The 16,860-nt window shown below is 41.3% G+C and overlaps 1 protein-coding gene across 2 annotated transcripts in view; it reads right to left on the bottom strand.

The window, feature by feature from the left end:
• Positions 1-5,146: 5,146 nt before the first annotated feature.
• Positions 5,147-16,860, bottom strand: part of LOC117950531 (cytochrome P450 2J2-like) — a 22,861-nt gene continuing 11,147 nt past the window's right edge. The window contains exons 1-9 of one of the 2 annotated variants that reach the window (XM_034881654.1): positions 13,439-13,709; positions 8,838-9,000; positions 7,204-7,353; positions 6,977-7,137; positions 6,708-6,884; positions 6,114-6,255; positions 5,816-6,003; positions 5,578-5,719; positions 5,147-5,447 (exon numbers count right to left, since the gene is read on the bottom strand). In XM_034881654.1, coding sequence (XP_034737545.1) covers positions 5,272-5,447; positions 5,578-5,719; positions 5,816-6,003; positions 6,114-6,255; positions 6,708-6,884; positions 6,977-7,137; positions 7,204-7,353; positions 8,838-9,000; positions 13,439-13,621 — 1,482 coding nt within the window. In that variant the 5' untranslated portion in view covers positions 13,622-13,709 and the 3' untranslated portion in view covers positions 5,147-5,271. Of the gene's footprint in view, positions 5,448-5,577; positions 5,720-5,815; positions 6,004-6,113; positions 6,256-6,707; positions 6,885-6,976; positions 7,138-7,203; positions 7,354-8,837; positions 9,001-13,438; positions 13,710-16,860 lie in introns of those variants that run through there. The other variant, XM_034881655.1, reaches the window with a different exon arrangement.

Here is a 16,860-nt window from a genome sequence, read left to right as displayed (position 1 = left end):
AATATGGTATTCTGGCCATGGGTCACATCTCTGGCCCAGGTCCAGCAGAGCTCCGTCTCACGCTATACTGTAGGAACTGAAGTTAGTTGCATGAATAACTTCTTCTGTGTTTTTCGCCGTGGCCGCCGCGATAGCAGGGTTACTAAAACGCTGATACACTGGTACAAATACAGGTCTGCCTCTCATGCTAAACAATATATACAGCTGTGGGCAATAGCAAATAAAACTGTAGACAAATGTCAAAAGTATGGACCGGCGCTTTGTGGCCGGGCGCGGAAAGTAACAGGTAGGCTACGGCTTTACAGAAGAAATAGGTCATGTAACGCAAAATGAAACCATGTCCATATGACAACATTGCAGCGGATGCAAGGACATTAGGTGCACCGGTGCGTCTCAAAGGAAAAATGAGCCCTGTGAGCTAGCGCTGCACAGTTAATCGAATTTTAATCGCGATCACGATTTTGACTTCCCACGATCAAATTTGTGTGATCGAGCGATTTTTTTTAAATGCGTCATTTTATAGAACGCTCCTTTTTTAAATTAAACCATATCAAAACATTGCTGCAGATGCTAGGACATTAGGTGTACAGGTGCGTCCTAGTAAACTGGTAAACCTTCGACCGATGTATGACCGACTGCTATCTGTTGAATTTTCCTCACGTTTCTCTGTCCTCTGACTGTCTACATCTAGAAACTAAGTTGCACAGTGCAGGGAACAACTCTGACTGGCTCATGATCAGACAGTGGTTTACTGAGCGGTAGATTGGCTTTGCAAAAAAAAACTCGGAGCGTTCTATGAAATGACACATTAAAAAAATCCCTTGATCGCGCAAATTTGATCGTGGGAAGCCAAAATCGTGATCGTGATTAAAATTCGATTAATTGTGCAGCCCTAGCCTACTATTGCAGCATGCAATAAAGCAGCCCAGTCTCATGGCAGTTTGGGAAATGGTGACATTATTAAATCTATTGATCTATTGATTTTCTCGTTTTGTTCATGGTGGTTAGCACGAATATTAATGTATTTCAATGGAAAGCACCCTTTGTGATAAAAGCACAATTACAGTATTGAGTACTATTGAAAAGCTGAAATTTTGGGTAAGGAGGTTGGTTGGGGTGAGGGATGTCTCAAACAACACAGGACTTTCACTCCAGAGACTGGGGTTCGCATCCCGAGTGTGATGGTTCCTTTCCCCATTGTACTTACCCTAGAAAATCACGTTACTGTTGACGAATCAATAAATCAAAATAACCTTTCACAAATGGCCGTGAGACAGGGTTGAATAAAGTCACCCTACAAGCCAGGACGAATCCAGACAACATAGAACCAGATTGCAATAGTTCACTAGTAGGCCTACTGGGCTGTAATGCTTAGCAGCCAAGCATACGCCAAGTTAGTTTTTACTTCTCATATATATTAATTGGCTTAGTTAACATTATAAACACCATTCTTTTATCCTCTATAGGAAAGGTGTCTATGAAGTCTCAAGGTTGGCTGAGGTCCAGAGCCAACATGGCCCCTTGACCTCCTCCCTAAAAGATGTCTTCAAACGTTTGGAGTTGTTGAAGAAGACATAGGCAGGCGTGCCTTCGGGCAACAGCTTAAGCCACCTTCACACTGGCACTTGAAATTAGCTCCAATACAATCAATCAATCAATCAATCAATCAATCAACATTTATTTATATGGCACTTTTTTATGGCAAAAAAAGGCCTGATACAGCTGCAAAATGACCGGAAGTCATTCATTTCCTATAAAGAGTCGCAGACCACACTCAAATTGGACCAAAGGAGTGTTGTGCTTAAAATATCGGGTCCGTTGGTTGTCTGGATGCGTTCCAAACTAACTGCTTAGACGGCTAAGAATTGTAGTGAATTGAATTTATAATGGTACAGTAGGTTCAACATAGTTCTTAATCTTGTGAGCATGACAAACTTTACGGCCCCTATAACTTGTTGTTACTATAACAACTAACAAATGCCATTTTCTCACAACCTAATCAATGGGCCGCGGCAAATGTTTAATGTTCTACTTTCATTCTATTCTAGGATTGGAACACAGTACTGCATCATATGACGTTTTTAAATTGTTCTAAAACAAGAAATGGACAGTTATGTGTGTCAAGTGTGTTTACATTTCAGAATTTCCAGTTATATTTACAATTTCACCTCCAGATATTAGTAACTGCCAGTTGTTTCACATTTCATAAAGTGTTTGAACAATTTAAACTTAAATTTTTTAAGTTGGTTAAGAAAAATAATTGTAATAATTTCAATTTACAGTCAGTCATCTCAGTTTTTTAAACATAAAATTGAAGATTTTACGTAAATAAATATGCATGACAATGTGAAATGTGACTTGCAAACTTCGTTAAAGGCAATGACAGCAGGTGTTCCTAATGAAATAATTTTGAGTAGATATAAGTTATTAACATACCTTTCTTATTTTTTACCAATTTAAGAGACTCAAAGTAAGTATCAATTTCAATTTAGAATAGTTTTAAACATGGGGTTGATTTGGAAAATTGTGAATATGGAAGTTACCTAATAAGATAAAATATTAACAATATTAAAAGCAAGTTGCTATCTTGAAGTAGGTGATAACATGTTAATCTATACTTTTGTTTATTTACTGTTTTCCGGTGAAGTCAACTAATTGATCAAACTCCTACAATTCCAATATTCCAAAATGTGTTTTTTCCACACAAAAAATTATATGCCATTGTTATGTCCTTAGCTGTAACCTGACACCACAGTGCAGAACTTCTGACAGCACACTTACCTTGTATCCAGCTGTGCATCACTCACTCTCATAGTTTTTGCGTTGGAAACATTGCAGAAGTTTGGAAATGGACTGTTTCTGGACCCAAGTCTCTGCTGAGTTCATTGATACTGCTATGACCAAAAGTTCATTTCTGCCTATAAATGTCTTCAGGCCTGGACCCTTGTCAATTGTGACAAAGTTCGGCCAAATTGAACAATGTACAACAACCCACAAGTTACAACAACTTCTTTGTTTATTGATAAATGCTTAAAATGGCCGCCACACCACGCCCGTACCCTTGGGCAAAAAGTTGGGCTTTTATTAACTTATAATTGTTAAGGTCTTGAGATGACACAGACCAATTTTGAAGTCAATCTAATGAAATCCCTAGGAGGAGTTCTTTAAAGTATAGCACCTTGACGTTTAGTCCTACTTTCTATTGCCACTACGTGGCGCAATGATTTGAAGTGAATATCGGCCTTTGGACACTTATGAATCCTAAAATGTTTTGAGTCAATTGGACAATGTACACTCAAGTTACACCCACTTCCTGTTTCGATGGCGGACGCACAAAATGGCCACCCAGCCCCAGCCAGGCCATATGACGAAAAAAAAATCTTTTTATAACTTTTCATCTCTACTGTCTTAAGATGGGACCGACCAAATTTGAAGTTGATCGGATGAAATCTCTAGGAGATTGTTAGAGTACAACATGTGGAAATGGCAAAAATCGCACAAATTTCAAACTTTTCAATAAAAATACATACTGTACCCCTAAAAAATAAAACTTTAACAGCAAATAACTTTACATTTAAAGCGATTAAAGACTATTTGTCAATTGTTTATTTCTAAAGAAAGACAACAATGTATGAAAGGCTCCATTACCTTGTACCTCAGGCTATGGCTACATAGCAGACGTTTTTGTAAAAATAGGCTAACGATTGTGTTATAACCACTCAACTTACTGTCGCACAGTAGATGAATTACTGTACAGTATAGGGTAAGCTCACAAACAGTTTGGACTTACATTAGCTGTTTAGGTTTATTTACTAATGTCAACTAGCATTTTAGTTAGCAGTAATTAGCCTGTGCCTGTGTTACCTTCTAACATATAACTACGCTCTCCGTCTCTGCAAGATTGGGAATGATTGAGATTTCTCTTGGCACAGCTACCAGAAGACTTACAACTTTCAGACAAGTTGCTCACGTCACACCTACGTCGTCAAGCTCAGTTGGAGGCTGCGCAGTAACGCTCAGCCATCACCGGAAAAAGGCTTCTAATAGCCTTCATTGGTCTCAGAGCAACGGGATCTTTAGGTCCATGCCTTAACTGTCTATGTTTATACTAGCTTGATTGTGTTGAACATATACAGTAGGCTACACTGCTATGTAAGCTAAGCAGTGCTATTTACACTGATACTGTGCATTTGGGTTTGATTTATAATATAGACATTTCATTGTATTGTAGTGCACTTTCAAAAAATTCCCAGTAAACTTCATGGAACTGAAGCAGCTGTGTCCTGGAGTTTCTTGGGAGTGTTTAAGCTGAAAGTAAAATAGCCCATGACAGTTGGAGAAAGAGTTATGTAACTGATGTGATCTAACCTAGCTACTGTGCTTGTGCAACTACCAACAAAGATAGTATAGAAGTGAGATGTCTCACTCTGTAGCTAAAACAGACACCTAAACACACAGCGTGAAAACAGAATCTGCAGCAATGTGCAGTACAAAAAAAAGGTGTTTCTGAAAATGTAAAAAAAAAAATCTTAAAATTAGAATAATGTGGGCGCTTTAAAGCTCACTGCCATTACCTTTTAGCCTTGTTTGCCTTTTCAAATGATACCCTGAATATGGTATCTATGTGAATGGACAACTATGCAACACTTTAAATCTTAATCTTAAAAACAGAATAATACATTCTCTTTGCAAGACTTGATTGATTCATGACTGATTGGTCAATCACTACATTCTGCGGTCTGCTATTTTAGCAGATTTTACAAAATTTGCTCAATCTATATTATCCCTTTAGAAGCCCAGGGTCATGCAGGACCCCGACACTAAGCCAAGGAGTCTTGAATCAGACTGAAGGTTAATACTGATTTTAAAAATACTTACTTGTTAAAAATCTATGCCTTTAGATGACGATACATGGTTACGTACTATCTATGCAACAGAATCAAAGAGGCTAATATTAATAACATGCTTTATTTATGTGAAGCTCAGATAATCTGAGATAAAAGCTGGTCAGCCAAGGTTTGGCCAATATTGTATCAGTACTAGTATACTGTAGAACAGAAGATGTTTTTTGGTTTGTTTACCCTCTGACCTGGATAACTGTGAATTTCTTCTTTATTTTTTATATATTTGTTTTTTGGTGGGGAGTGTCTATATTTTATGCAAACTACTTTTCAGTGGTGAGTCAGATATGTAATCTTGAGTATTGTTGTCTAACAGGTATTTGATGCTTTATGCTACTGAAATGCAGGGATGAGAAAATGTGGGGCAAAATCAGCGAGGGATAGCTAGTACCCTGAACTCCTCAGGGGAATGGGTGAAGCCCATTACACCTTCCAAGCTGGGCATTACTCCAAGAACAGGGGAGAAGGTGAAGTGTTGGAGGAGAGATGTAAAGATAAGAAACAGCTCCATTCTGGCCAGGTGCTCCCCTAAACACACACGTTTACCTGTGGGGAAACAGTTGACAGCAGCTTTAGGTTACCAGTCTACGTCTATACTCTCATCAACTACTGCATGTTGGCAGTAATACCTGTCGGCTAAACTGTATCACTGAAAGAGGAGGAGTATCGAGCAAACCTGCTGAAAATGGTAAGAAGGCGTCTCTTCTGCGGAACCGGCCCTCTGAATCCAAGAAATGCTCCGGATTGAAGACATCTGGGGTTGCCCACTCATTCTTATCAAACAGCACAGATGCAAGGATTGTACTTACAGTTGTGCCCTAGAAATAAGCATAAGGGGTTGATATTAGCTGTGTATTAATTATTTATTTATTACAGCTTGTCAAAACTGGGTGAGTCTGGTAAATAGTCCCTACTTTGGGTATTAAGTATCCTCCAAGCGTAGCGTCTTTACTGGCCATTTTGGGGAACCCCAGGGGAACTATATTTGCCATCCTTTGAATCTCATGGATGACAGCGTCAGTGTAAGGCAGGTTGGGTCTGTCGGCTAGGGTGGGCTGACGAGACTGTCCGATTGCTCCGTCTATCTCTGCCTGGACTTTTTCTGAGTTAGGAATCAGAGTCATTATACATTATGCACTTGAAATAGCACAACACCATCTATAATCTTCATGAGAATACCCATGTGCCCATTGGGATGAATAAATTACTAACCCTGTATTTCTGGGTAGTGCATCATGTATACGAGGGCCCAGCGTAGAGTGGTGGCAGAAGTTTCTGTACCAGCCTCCATCAGGTCGAGGATGCATATCAGCAGGGTTTCAACGTTGAAGCCAGCATGGGGGTCCTCTTTTTTCTATCAATGACATCATACATTGTTATGTGGATTGTGGATTTCGTCCTTGACAATTTACATTGGAATAGCATTAGAAATAAATATGTCCATGGCTTGTATAAACAGGAGGAATGATTACAGCAAACAAAAATAGTTTTTTATAAACTATTTTTACTTTACAGGGTGGATTTGTTTGAACCATTTAATGAATATTGAGGCTTAAAGTATGTAAAGGACATTCCGACATTCTACTTTGAGACAGGTTAGCTGCCGCAACAGGAGGCGAGTGTAGATTGTAAGCTTCATTTAGCCGGGTGACGTCACAGAGACTATGTCCCTATTTTATGCAGTCAATGCCAAAAACGTGATCATATGGGAACTTGCCGATTGTTCCAAGACAAATGTGAACACTTGTAAAGCTATCCTTTGCAAGGATTCTGTTGAGCTTTACTGAAAATGTGGAAATATCTTACCTTCTTCATTTCTGACAGGTATGCATCAATATAATCACGAGGGTCATCTGGGTTCCACTCCTCCTGGTGCTTCTCTACTTGCTTTTGCAGGAAAATTAGGATCTCCTTGTAGTTGGAATGTACAGTCTGGTGAGGTCCTGGCAGGTACTTCAGCAAGCCCGGGAAGGCATCATACAGCTGTCAACGGGACAAACTCAGATCAGCTATATACCAACAGCACAGTTTGTTGTATGATCACCACATGGTGGTTGAGTTAGATCAGGAATTACCTGAGCCTGAGCAGAGCCAGCGAGCAAAATGGCCTCGTTGTCCAACTCCAGAAACCTCCGATAGCTTTGATCACTGTATTCAAAGCGATGTCCGAAGAGCATAGACGAGATGATGTTACCCACTCCATTTGTTATAATGTAGTGGGGGTTGAATGGTCTTCCTGGAAATGCCATAAGTTAAATTCAATTCAAGTAATGATATTACATTAGGATGTATCTATACTTGCCTTGTTCCTCTTTAAAGGCTTCACAGAGGAAGTTGTTTTCTTGTTCAATGTATTTTTCCAGTGACCTCTGGCCCTCTCCAAAGTAACGCAGGTGAGTGTTGGCAAACTTCCTCTGCTTCTTCCAAAGGTAACCATTGCTTAAAGCTATGCCTGCGGAAATGTAATAAAACTTTTTTAACAAAGCAAACATGTAGTGTTAAGAGTATTAATTTAAAATAATAATAATTTCTGAGCACATACATTGAAAATAAGGAGTTATTGTCACTTCTAATTTGGTAGTGTGCTACATTTATTGCATCCTTACAGGTTGGGACGAGGTCCAGGTAGACCTGGAAATATCAACACTATTCTGCATCGACAATATACTTTGTCCCATGTACTGTAAGTTGTCTGACTAAGCTGTGTTTTTTTGTTAAATCCTTTAACACAGCATAAAGATATTCAGTTTTGGGATGGAGCTTAATACAGCTAAATACATTTTCTGTACCATGCTCTGAACATAGAAAAGGAATGGACAATGAATAGTTTGTCGTAGTCAGTTGATGAGTGAAAAAAAGGGGATTGTTGTTAGTTGCGTACACACCACCGCCGACTTGAGCTGCAAAGAAGCTCTGGCTGGCCGCCCTCTGAAGGACACTTTGGCCACTCCGAAGTGGCACACATATATATAATGACAGAATTTGTATTGTTAATTGGTTGCAACGGTGTCTGTTAGCAGTTAGCTCACTCCTTAGCTGCTGAGCCGCAGCAGCATGCAGGCAGAGCAAGCAGCCGCCAGACTAACCTAGTAAGCCGTGCAAGACTTCACTGTGAGCGGACCGTTTAGAGACAATGTGACCGGCAGGTAACGTTAGCTAGTCCCTAAACACAAACAATGTTAAATCATAAACAATAGGTAACCCACCCACAACAATTATGAGCTTGTCCTCAGGTTTTGGTAGGAACGAAAGTTTATAGTGTATGTTTCTCTGGAACCAACAAGCGTGAAGGTTGTCTACATTCCGTTTGGTTGCTGCCGTTAGCCTCTGCTTGCCGCTGAAGCGTGTCATAGCTCATTACCATAAAGTTGAAAACTTTTAACTTTCTGATTTACGCTCAACACGCTCAAAATGCAAAGCTGACAGATGTGCCGCTTATTGCAGCTGAGAGAAGCCGGCTTCCATTGAAAATGAATGACTTCTGGTAACTTTAGATACTCAAGTTGGTGGCCGTGTGAACCTACAGTTAGATTACTTTGCCAAGAGTGAGCGTCAACTTCCGAGACAATTTAGCTAGCCAGCTTGTCCGTCTCCAGAGTGGCTGGGAGGCGTAGGGACCCCATCGCTGTTGCTTGCTGTTTAGCTAACATTTAGAAATGCATGTATAAATGGCTGCCACTCCGACAAGCGACTTACAAGTGCTATATATGTCAGAGGTCGCACACCTCTGGAGCAACTATGGGTTAAATGGCTTGCTCAGGGATACATTGGTTGATATTGCAGTGGAAATTAAACCCTGATATCCCACATCAAAGGCACATGTCATATCCACCGCCATGACCCTCTATCTATTATGATTTGAATGGGAATGTTCATTATACTCTCATTCTATTTCTATGGCTTCTATTTCTCATTTATTTGTTCACATATACTCACCAAGCCCCTTGAAGACAACATGGAAGAGAGGGACAATAGGTCGATCACCAAAGCTGTCTAGCTGGTTAACAAGAGCCTCTTTGACCATCTTGTATCCTGAAATAAACACCATCCTTTCACTGCCTCTCCTCAAGCTGAACACTGGACCGTACTCCTGAGAAAGCTGCATTTCAAAACAAATTAAGTTCGTAAGGGGGAATGTTTCACAAAAACTTTTGTATTCATTCTATATGTGAACCATATTGAATTGAAATAAAAGCTTTTTTAGGTGAAATGCTTAAAAACACTAGACAATTTCAACAACACTTTTAACAACATGGAAAGATAACTACCGGTATAACTGTAAAGTTAAAGTTTAACAGCCCCCTGCAACCACTGCAAAAGGTTGGACATGCGTGCTTATATAATACGGATAGTTTCATCTTGTGCCCACTGTTCCTGTGTAGATGCAGTTTTTCTGTGTTAAGGGGAGACATCCCAGTCAAAACCATAATTTTTCAATTTTTATTTTAGGGCTATTTAGCTTCTGGATCATGTCTTTTCTTAGACTAAAAAAAAAGACATCCAAAATACACATCTATCTGATTGTTTTTCTAACCTTTGTCTATCTGAACCTTTAAATTTTTCCAAATTCACCAAAAGTTAGCATTAGATAATGCATAATTTGCATATTTAAACACAACTTTTCAGAAAACTTCTAATACAAACACATGTCTTCCATCCATCCATCCATCTTCATCCACTTATCCGGTATCCGGTCGTGGGGGCAGCAGCTCCAGCAGGGAACCCCAAATCCCCTTTCCCGAGCAACATCAAACAGCTCTGACAGAGGAATCCCGAGGCGTTCCCAGGCCAGGTTGGAGATATATTCGCCCCACCTAGTCCTGGGTGTTCCCTGAGGCCTCCTTCCAGCTAGACGTGCCTTGAACACCTCCCTCGGTAGGTGCCCAGTGGGCATCCTTCAGATGCCCGAACCGCCTCAACTGGCTCCTTTTGATGCAAAGGAGCAGCGGCTCTACTCCCAGCTCCCCTCGGATGACTGAGCTTCTCCCCCTATCTCTAAGGGAGACACCAGCCACCTTCTTAAGGAAACCCATTTTGGCCGCTTGTACCCTGGATCTGGTTCTTTCTGTCATGACGCAGCCTGCTTGACCATAGGTGAAGGTATGAACTAACACTGACCAGTAGATCGAGAGCTTTGCCTTCTGGTTCAGCTCTCTTTTTGTCAATAAACTGAATGTAATACTGCACCTGCTGCTCCGATTCTTCAACCAATCTCCTGCTCCAAGGTCCCCTTATCCGGGAACAAGACCCCAAGGTATTTAAACTCCTTCACTTGGGGTAAGGACTCATTCCCAACCTAAAGAAGGCACTCCATCGGTTTCCTGTTGAGAACCATGGACTCAGACTTGGAGGTGCAGATCCTCATCCCAGCCGCTTCACACTCGACTGCAAACCAATCCAGTGAGTGTTGAAGGTCACAGGCCAATGATGCCATCAGGACCACATCATCTGCAAAAAGCAGCGATGAGATCCTCAGCCCACCAAACTGCAACCCCTCCCCACCCCAACTATGTCTCAATATTCTGTCCATAAATATTACAAACAGGATTGGTGACAAAGTACAGCCCTGGGGAGGCCAACCCTCACCTGGAACAAGTTCAACTTACTGCCGAGAACCCAAACACACCTCTCGCTTTAGTCATACAGAGATTAGATGGCCTGAGAAGGGACCCACTCACTCCATACTCGCACGCAGCAGCTCCCACAGTATCTTCCGGGGGACCCGCTCATACGCCTTCCCCAGATCCACAAAACACATGTAGACTGGTTGGGCATACTCCAAGGCTCCCTCCAGGATCTTTGCGAGAGTGAAGATCTGATCTGTAGTTCCACGACCAAGACGGAATCTACATTGTTCCTCTCCAATCCGAGGTTTGACGATCGGCCAAACCCTCCTTTCTAGCACCTTGGAGTAGACTTTACGAGGGAGGCTAAGAAGTGTAATACCCCTGTAATTGGCACACACCTTCTGAGCAATGGCAGTTCGGTGGGCTCGGGGATCTCATCGTTGCTTTTTGCAGATGATGTGGTCCTGATGGCATCATCGGTCTGTGACCTTCAAAACTCACTGGATCAGTCTGCAGCCGAGTGTGAAGCAGCTGGGATGAGGATCGGCAGCTCTAAATCTGAGGCCATGGTTCTAACCAGTTGAGGTGGTTCGGGCGTCTGATAAGGTTGCCTCCTGGGCGCCTCCCTAGGGAGGTGTTCCAGGCACGTCCAGCTGGGAGGAGGCCTCGGGGAAGACCCAGGACTAGGTGGGGAGATTTTATCTCCAACCTGGCCTTGGAACGCAGAGACCAGAGATTCAAACAGGGCTCTGTGTCTGTCAGAAGGTCTGAGATCTACCGTATCAGCAGAGCAATCAAGTATTGCACAGCAGGCTATGTGCAGGAAGATTATTTTCTGAAATATAGTGACTTTATTCTTGCAATAGCCAAGTACAACTTTATTTTTCTCAAAATATCACGACTCCTCCAAACCAAAGAGAACACCAATGGTATGAGTTACATTTTCAATGTGCACAAAGTTTGGGACAGGAAGGATGTTTAGGAAGTAGGCCTTAACGTCAAGGTGCTATACTTTGAAGAACTCCTCCTAGGGATTTCATTAGATTGACTTCAAAATTGGTCTGTGTCATCTCAAGACCTTAACAATTATAAGTTAATAAAAGCACAACTTTTTGCCCAAGGGTACGGGCGTGGTGTGGATAATAGAAACATATGCATACAAATTCACCAAAATGCAGGAAATGAAGTGTTTAATTGCTAAAAAAAAAATTCTAGGGGTGGACCCCGCATCAGAAACTGTCCCTGATTCTCTTAAACCAGAAATGTTCTTGTTTAAAGATGTTTACATATTTGCCAACGAATATTTTCAATATCTGTTCAATTCCATACATTTTCAAAGGGTCCAATCCGTTATTTACCTGTTAAAAAAATAATAATAAAGTGAATTGTAAAGTATTTATCTTTGTTTGAATAACTAATCAACCCTGCACATTAATGAACAAAGAACCCAATTTGGTGTAAAAACACATGGTCATTTTACTGCGCGATTTTGAATGATGACCATTCACCGTAAAGAAGGGCCCCCTCTCCCTACAAAAGCCAAATTAACCACTGGTACTATATAATAAAGTATATACATGCATACAGATGTACATATGTACATAAAATTACATGTAAACGGATCAAGATGAAGATTAATAAACAGAAGGCCAAAGGCAATTAGTGTAAATGTTCCAGTAGATGGCGCCAATGTTCAATCAATGTTGGAGTTACAATGCATTCTTCTAACAGTAGCCTACAGGTCACATAAGCTGACGATGAGGTACTAGAATTTAATTTATCGTATTATTTTAATACTGTCAGTACTTTTAGAGCAACTTGTATAATGGATAAAGGGCCTGGAACATGCATTGAATGAATTGAAATGCATTTAAACCTATAGGCTATAACTTAGGCTAACTGTATACTGATTGACTTGACAGTGTGTCACTCAACAAGATTTGTCTGGCAACGACGCTTAGGTTTGGCGGTGTACTTCTCAGCTACGATGTCCATGGCGATGGTGAAGTCAATCCACACGTTAGAGTCACATGACCGTCTCCTTCGGTCGGTTACCGTGGCACCATTCGCCATAAACGGACCCCGGCTGGCTGGTTCCGCCGGGTTTGTTGTACTGATGCATGTGTTAAGTGAAGAGTTTGTGAGATATTTCCCAGAGAGTAATGGGTGTGCAGATATTTATGCATAATGTAAACATGATAACATTTTATATGGGCCACATTCTCATTAGGGGCTGAGCCCCCCTAAAGGTCTGATTCTAGACTCACCCCTGCTGCTACTCCATACAACCCAGAGGGGAATGTTGTAATGTTTACTGCATTACATTTATCTGACAGCTTTTGCTTTATTGCGTCAGGCTTGTTTCTGCAACAGCTCATTGAGTATCGGATATATTAAAAACTATTGAGGAAATATCTTCCTTTGACATTGACCAAGTATTAAACGAGATCGCTGCAGTCGGCAGCAGAGAAACAAGCTAATGGGATAATTGTCCAGTTTGTATTTACGTTCATTAGAGTGCTCGTTTTGCTACTGACAGACTCAGATTAATATTCTAAGTGTCTGACAACATTATGGAAATGATTTCTCAAAAGTTCAACCTTTCTGTTTAAGATTGAGATCCTTTTATTAAACATAAAAAGTCCGCGAAATTGCGTTCGCTAAACCCACCAGATTCCATGTAAATAATCAGGGATTTTATCATCGTAAAATACGGCTTTCTGGAACATCTCTGAGCAGCGCTGGCTCTGGTCTCTCTTGAGACTGCGTGTGTTGGGCGTGCCACTTTCGGCTCCCTTTGGTCAGTGTTTTCTTTCTTTCATTCCAATTTCGGGTCTGTACAATCACAGTGAAAACCGGGGACATTTCCGGGGACATATCCAGCTGGGGACAGGTCACCAACACCGGGGACGTCTGGTCACCCTCTTAAGAGTAGCTTAATGTAAAATAAAGCGGTAGGGGTTACCTCACCTTTTCCATTGTTTTGAAATCCACTCCCGTGAAGACATTTCCAAGAAAAGGCACAGACCAGGGTCCAGGTGGAAAGCTCTGTGGCCTCCAGTTTCTGACCACATCTGTCAGAAGTAAAACTACAAAGCTCAACAACAGCCAACCAGTAAAGTCCAAATATTCAAAAAGTGCATGAAAAATCATGATTAGCGTATTTCAAAAGGCCCTCTGTAAAATCACTGTGCTCCTGCAAACCAGCCCCAACCAGGAAATATTATGTAACACTGGTATCCTCCTGGGGATCTCTGAACTGAAAAACAAGGCTGGAGCTTGAAGTCTTCTCATGTGCACTGTGTGCTATGGAAAGAAGCAGTGCTGGGAGTAACGCGTTACAAAGGTAACCGTGAGGCCTGTTAATGGTACACGTATCATTGCATTTTATCAGCCGTGGAGAAGACTGCCTGTAGTGGAATGGCTTCGAATGACGATCGTGTCTTTTACTGGGACCATTTGTTCAATATGTTGCAGTTTTACAAACTACAAAGTGAACAACTTTTAAAGCTTGACGAACATGTTTTGCATCTAGAGTCCCACGTTCATCTCTTTTTTATTTATTTAAAAAGTCTAACGTTCATCTCAGTAAGCTAGCAAGAGTACACAACATACAACTTCCGTGTAGGCTACTTCAAAATAAAAGCAGACGGTGACGGTTTTTGAGTAAAACTAGATTACTGTTAAACGAATAAGCCTGTATACCTTTTCACATATCCGCTGTAAATCAAGTACTGTAACTAATGTAAACCGTTTCCTTTAGACTGTTTTAAACTAAACAACATCCATTTCTTATTCAAGTGCTTTAAAAAACCATTTTGTCATACGTCAATTCAACTGTAAAGTACTTTTAAGTATTTTCTTTTTCTCCTACTTTCCAATTGTACATTTTATGTATCTATTTTTATAGCTTTACTTTGCATATTCATATGCAACATATAAATGTTATGAATAATATATGATGTATTAAAGTGGATAAAGATCAGACTTATTGATCCTGTAGTGAATTTTACATGCCAGCTGCCAAGTCAGACTTCTGGTGTTATTTTGCTGAAAGTAACTCAAAAGTAATGCGAAAATAGTGTAACGCATTACAATTCAGCAACAGTAATATTGTAAGGTTATTACTAATACAAATAATATGTCAGTAATCAGTGTGACTCCCAACAAAGATAATATAAAAGTGAGATGTCTCACTCTGTAGCTAAAACAGACACCTAAACACACAGTGTGAAAACAGAATCTGCAGCAATGTGCAGTACAACAAAAATATGGTGTTTCCTGAAAGTGAAACTATGTAAACCTATTCTGGTACCTCAAAATACAATCATGAACCTTAAAATGAGAATAATATGGACGTTTTAAAGCTCACTGCCATTACCTTTTAGCTGTTTGCCTTTTCAAACAATTCCCTGAATATGGTATCTATGTGAATAGACAACTCTGTAACACAACCAAAATCATTTATTGATTTAAGAACAGAATAAAACATTCTCTTTGCAAGACTTGATTGAATATGTCACTGATTAGTCAATCACTACATTCTGCGGTCTGCTATTTTAGCAAATCTCGCAAAATTTGCTCTCTCTATATCATCCCTTTAGAACCCCAGGGTCATGCAGGACCCGGACACAAAGCCGAGGAGTCTTGAATCAGACTGAAGGTTATTACTGATTTATTTAATACTGATACAATTACTTACTTGTTAAAAACTCTATGCCTTTTAGATGAAGATACATGGTTATGTACTATCAATGCAACAGAATACATTTTTGATTTAGTAGTAACAAAATCAGAGAGGCTAATATGAATAACATGCTTAATTACTGTGGAGCTACTACATGACATCATGTTCTAATGATACATGACTATACATGATTTCCTGTTGCTCCATGCTGATTAATTATCTACTCAGAAAAACATTATAACACTTGATGGATCAACAGTTTATGAATGTTAGAGGCCATGAATGTCCACACAGGTGTTTTCAATTTGGCTGATTTGACGTCTTCCCAGGACTGTGTGCATGTGCATAGACCGATTGGAATCTTCCTAAGTCTCCTGTTAGTCCTGTAAGTTTTGTTGCACCTGTTAGGACTGGACAAATGACAGCCTCATCATTCCTCATAACCTCATTCATTCTTATTAAATTTCCAGCCCACATTCAAACTGAGCTAAGGTCTAATTAGCCAGAATTACTGAAATATTATCTGATATCATCTGAGATAAAAGCGTGTCAGCCAAGGTTTGGTCAATATTGTATCAGTACTAGTATACTGTAGAACCGAAGATGTTTTTTAGTTTGTTTACCCTCTGACCTGTATAACTGTAAATCTCTTCTTTACTTTTTATATTATTTTTTGGTGGGGAGTGTCTATATTTTATGCAAACTGCTTCTCAGTGGTGAGTCAGATATGTAATCTTGAGTATTGTTGTCTAACAGGTATTTGATGCTTTGTGCTACTGTAATGCACGGATGAGAAAATGTTGGGCCAAATCAGCGAGGGATAGATCCACCCAAGGTAGGTGAGAAGCCCAGGTGGTTGGGTCTTGAGCGGCCACACAACGGAGCGAGGCCTCCAAGTCCTGGTTAGCCCTCTCTGTCTGACCGTTGGACTGCGGGTGGAATCCCGAGGAAAGGCTAACGGTGGCACCTAGGGAGGAGCAGAATTCCTTCCACACACGTGAAATAAACTGTGGGCCCCGATCAGACACAATATCCACAGGTATCCCATGGGGACGGAATACATGCTGGACTAAGAGGCCAGCCGTTTCACTGGCCGTGGGTAATTTAGGTAAAGCCACATAGTGAACAGATTTAGAGAATCTATCCACAATAGTGAGAATAGTGTCATCACCTTCAGACAGAGGCAGGCCTGTGACAAAGTCCAATGCCACGTGGGACCACGGGCGGCTGGGGACCAGGAGGGGTTGCAGCAGTCCAGCAGGTTGACGGTGGGAGGCCTTACCCCGAGCGCAGACCGGACAGGCTGCGACGTAGGAACGGACATCCGCCTCCGCTGACGGCCACCAGAAGTGGCGCCGTAACAGGGTCAGAGTGCGACGTATCCCAGGGTGGCAGGCAAAGCGCGAGGTGTGGACCCACTGAAGTACCTGACCTCGCACAGGTTGTGGGACAAAGAGTCTGTCAGGATGGCCGTCTCCAGGACCAGGATCCGTGGCAAGAGCAGCATGGCCAGCGACTCGATCTCCCAACTGACTGCGGCCACCACACAGGAGAATGGGAGCACCGACTCAGGCGCCGACGAATCCTCGGTGCAGTCAAACACTCGTGACAGCGCATCAGGTTTGAAGTTCCTAGAGCCAGGACGGTAGGTGAGGGAAAAGTTAAATCTGCCAAAGAACAGGGCCCACCTGGCTTGACGGGAGTT

This window comes from Etheostoma cragini, chromosome 9 (genome assembly GCF_013103735.1).
Source record: "Etheostoma cragini isolate CJK2018 chromosome 9, CSU_Ecrag_1.0, whole genome shotgun sequence".
Classification (NCBI taxonomy): Eukaryota; Metazoa; Chordata; class Actinopteri; order Perciformes; family Percidae; genus Etheostoma; species Etheostoma cragini.
Note: the sequence above shows the minus strand (reverse complement) of the source record. Positions and strands in the feature narration are given on the sequence as shown.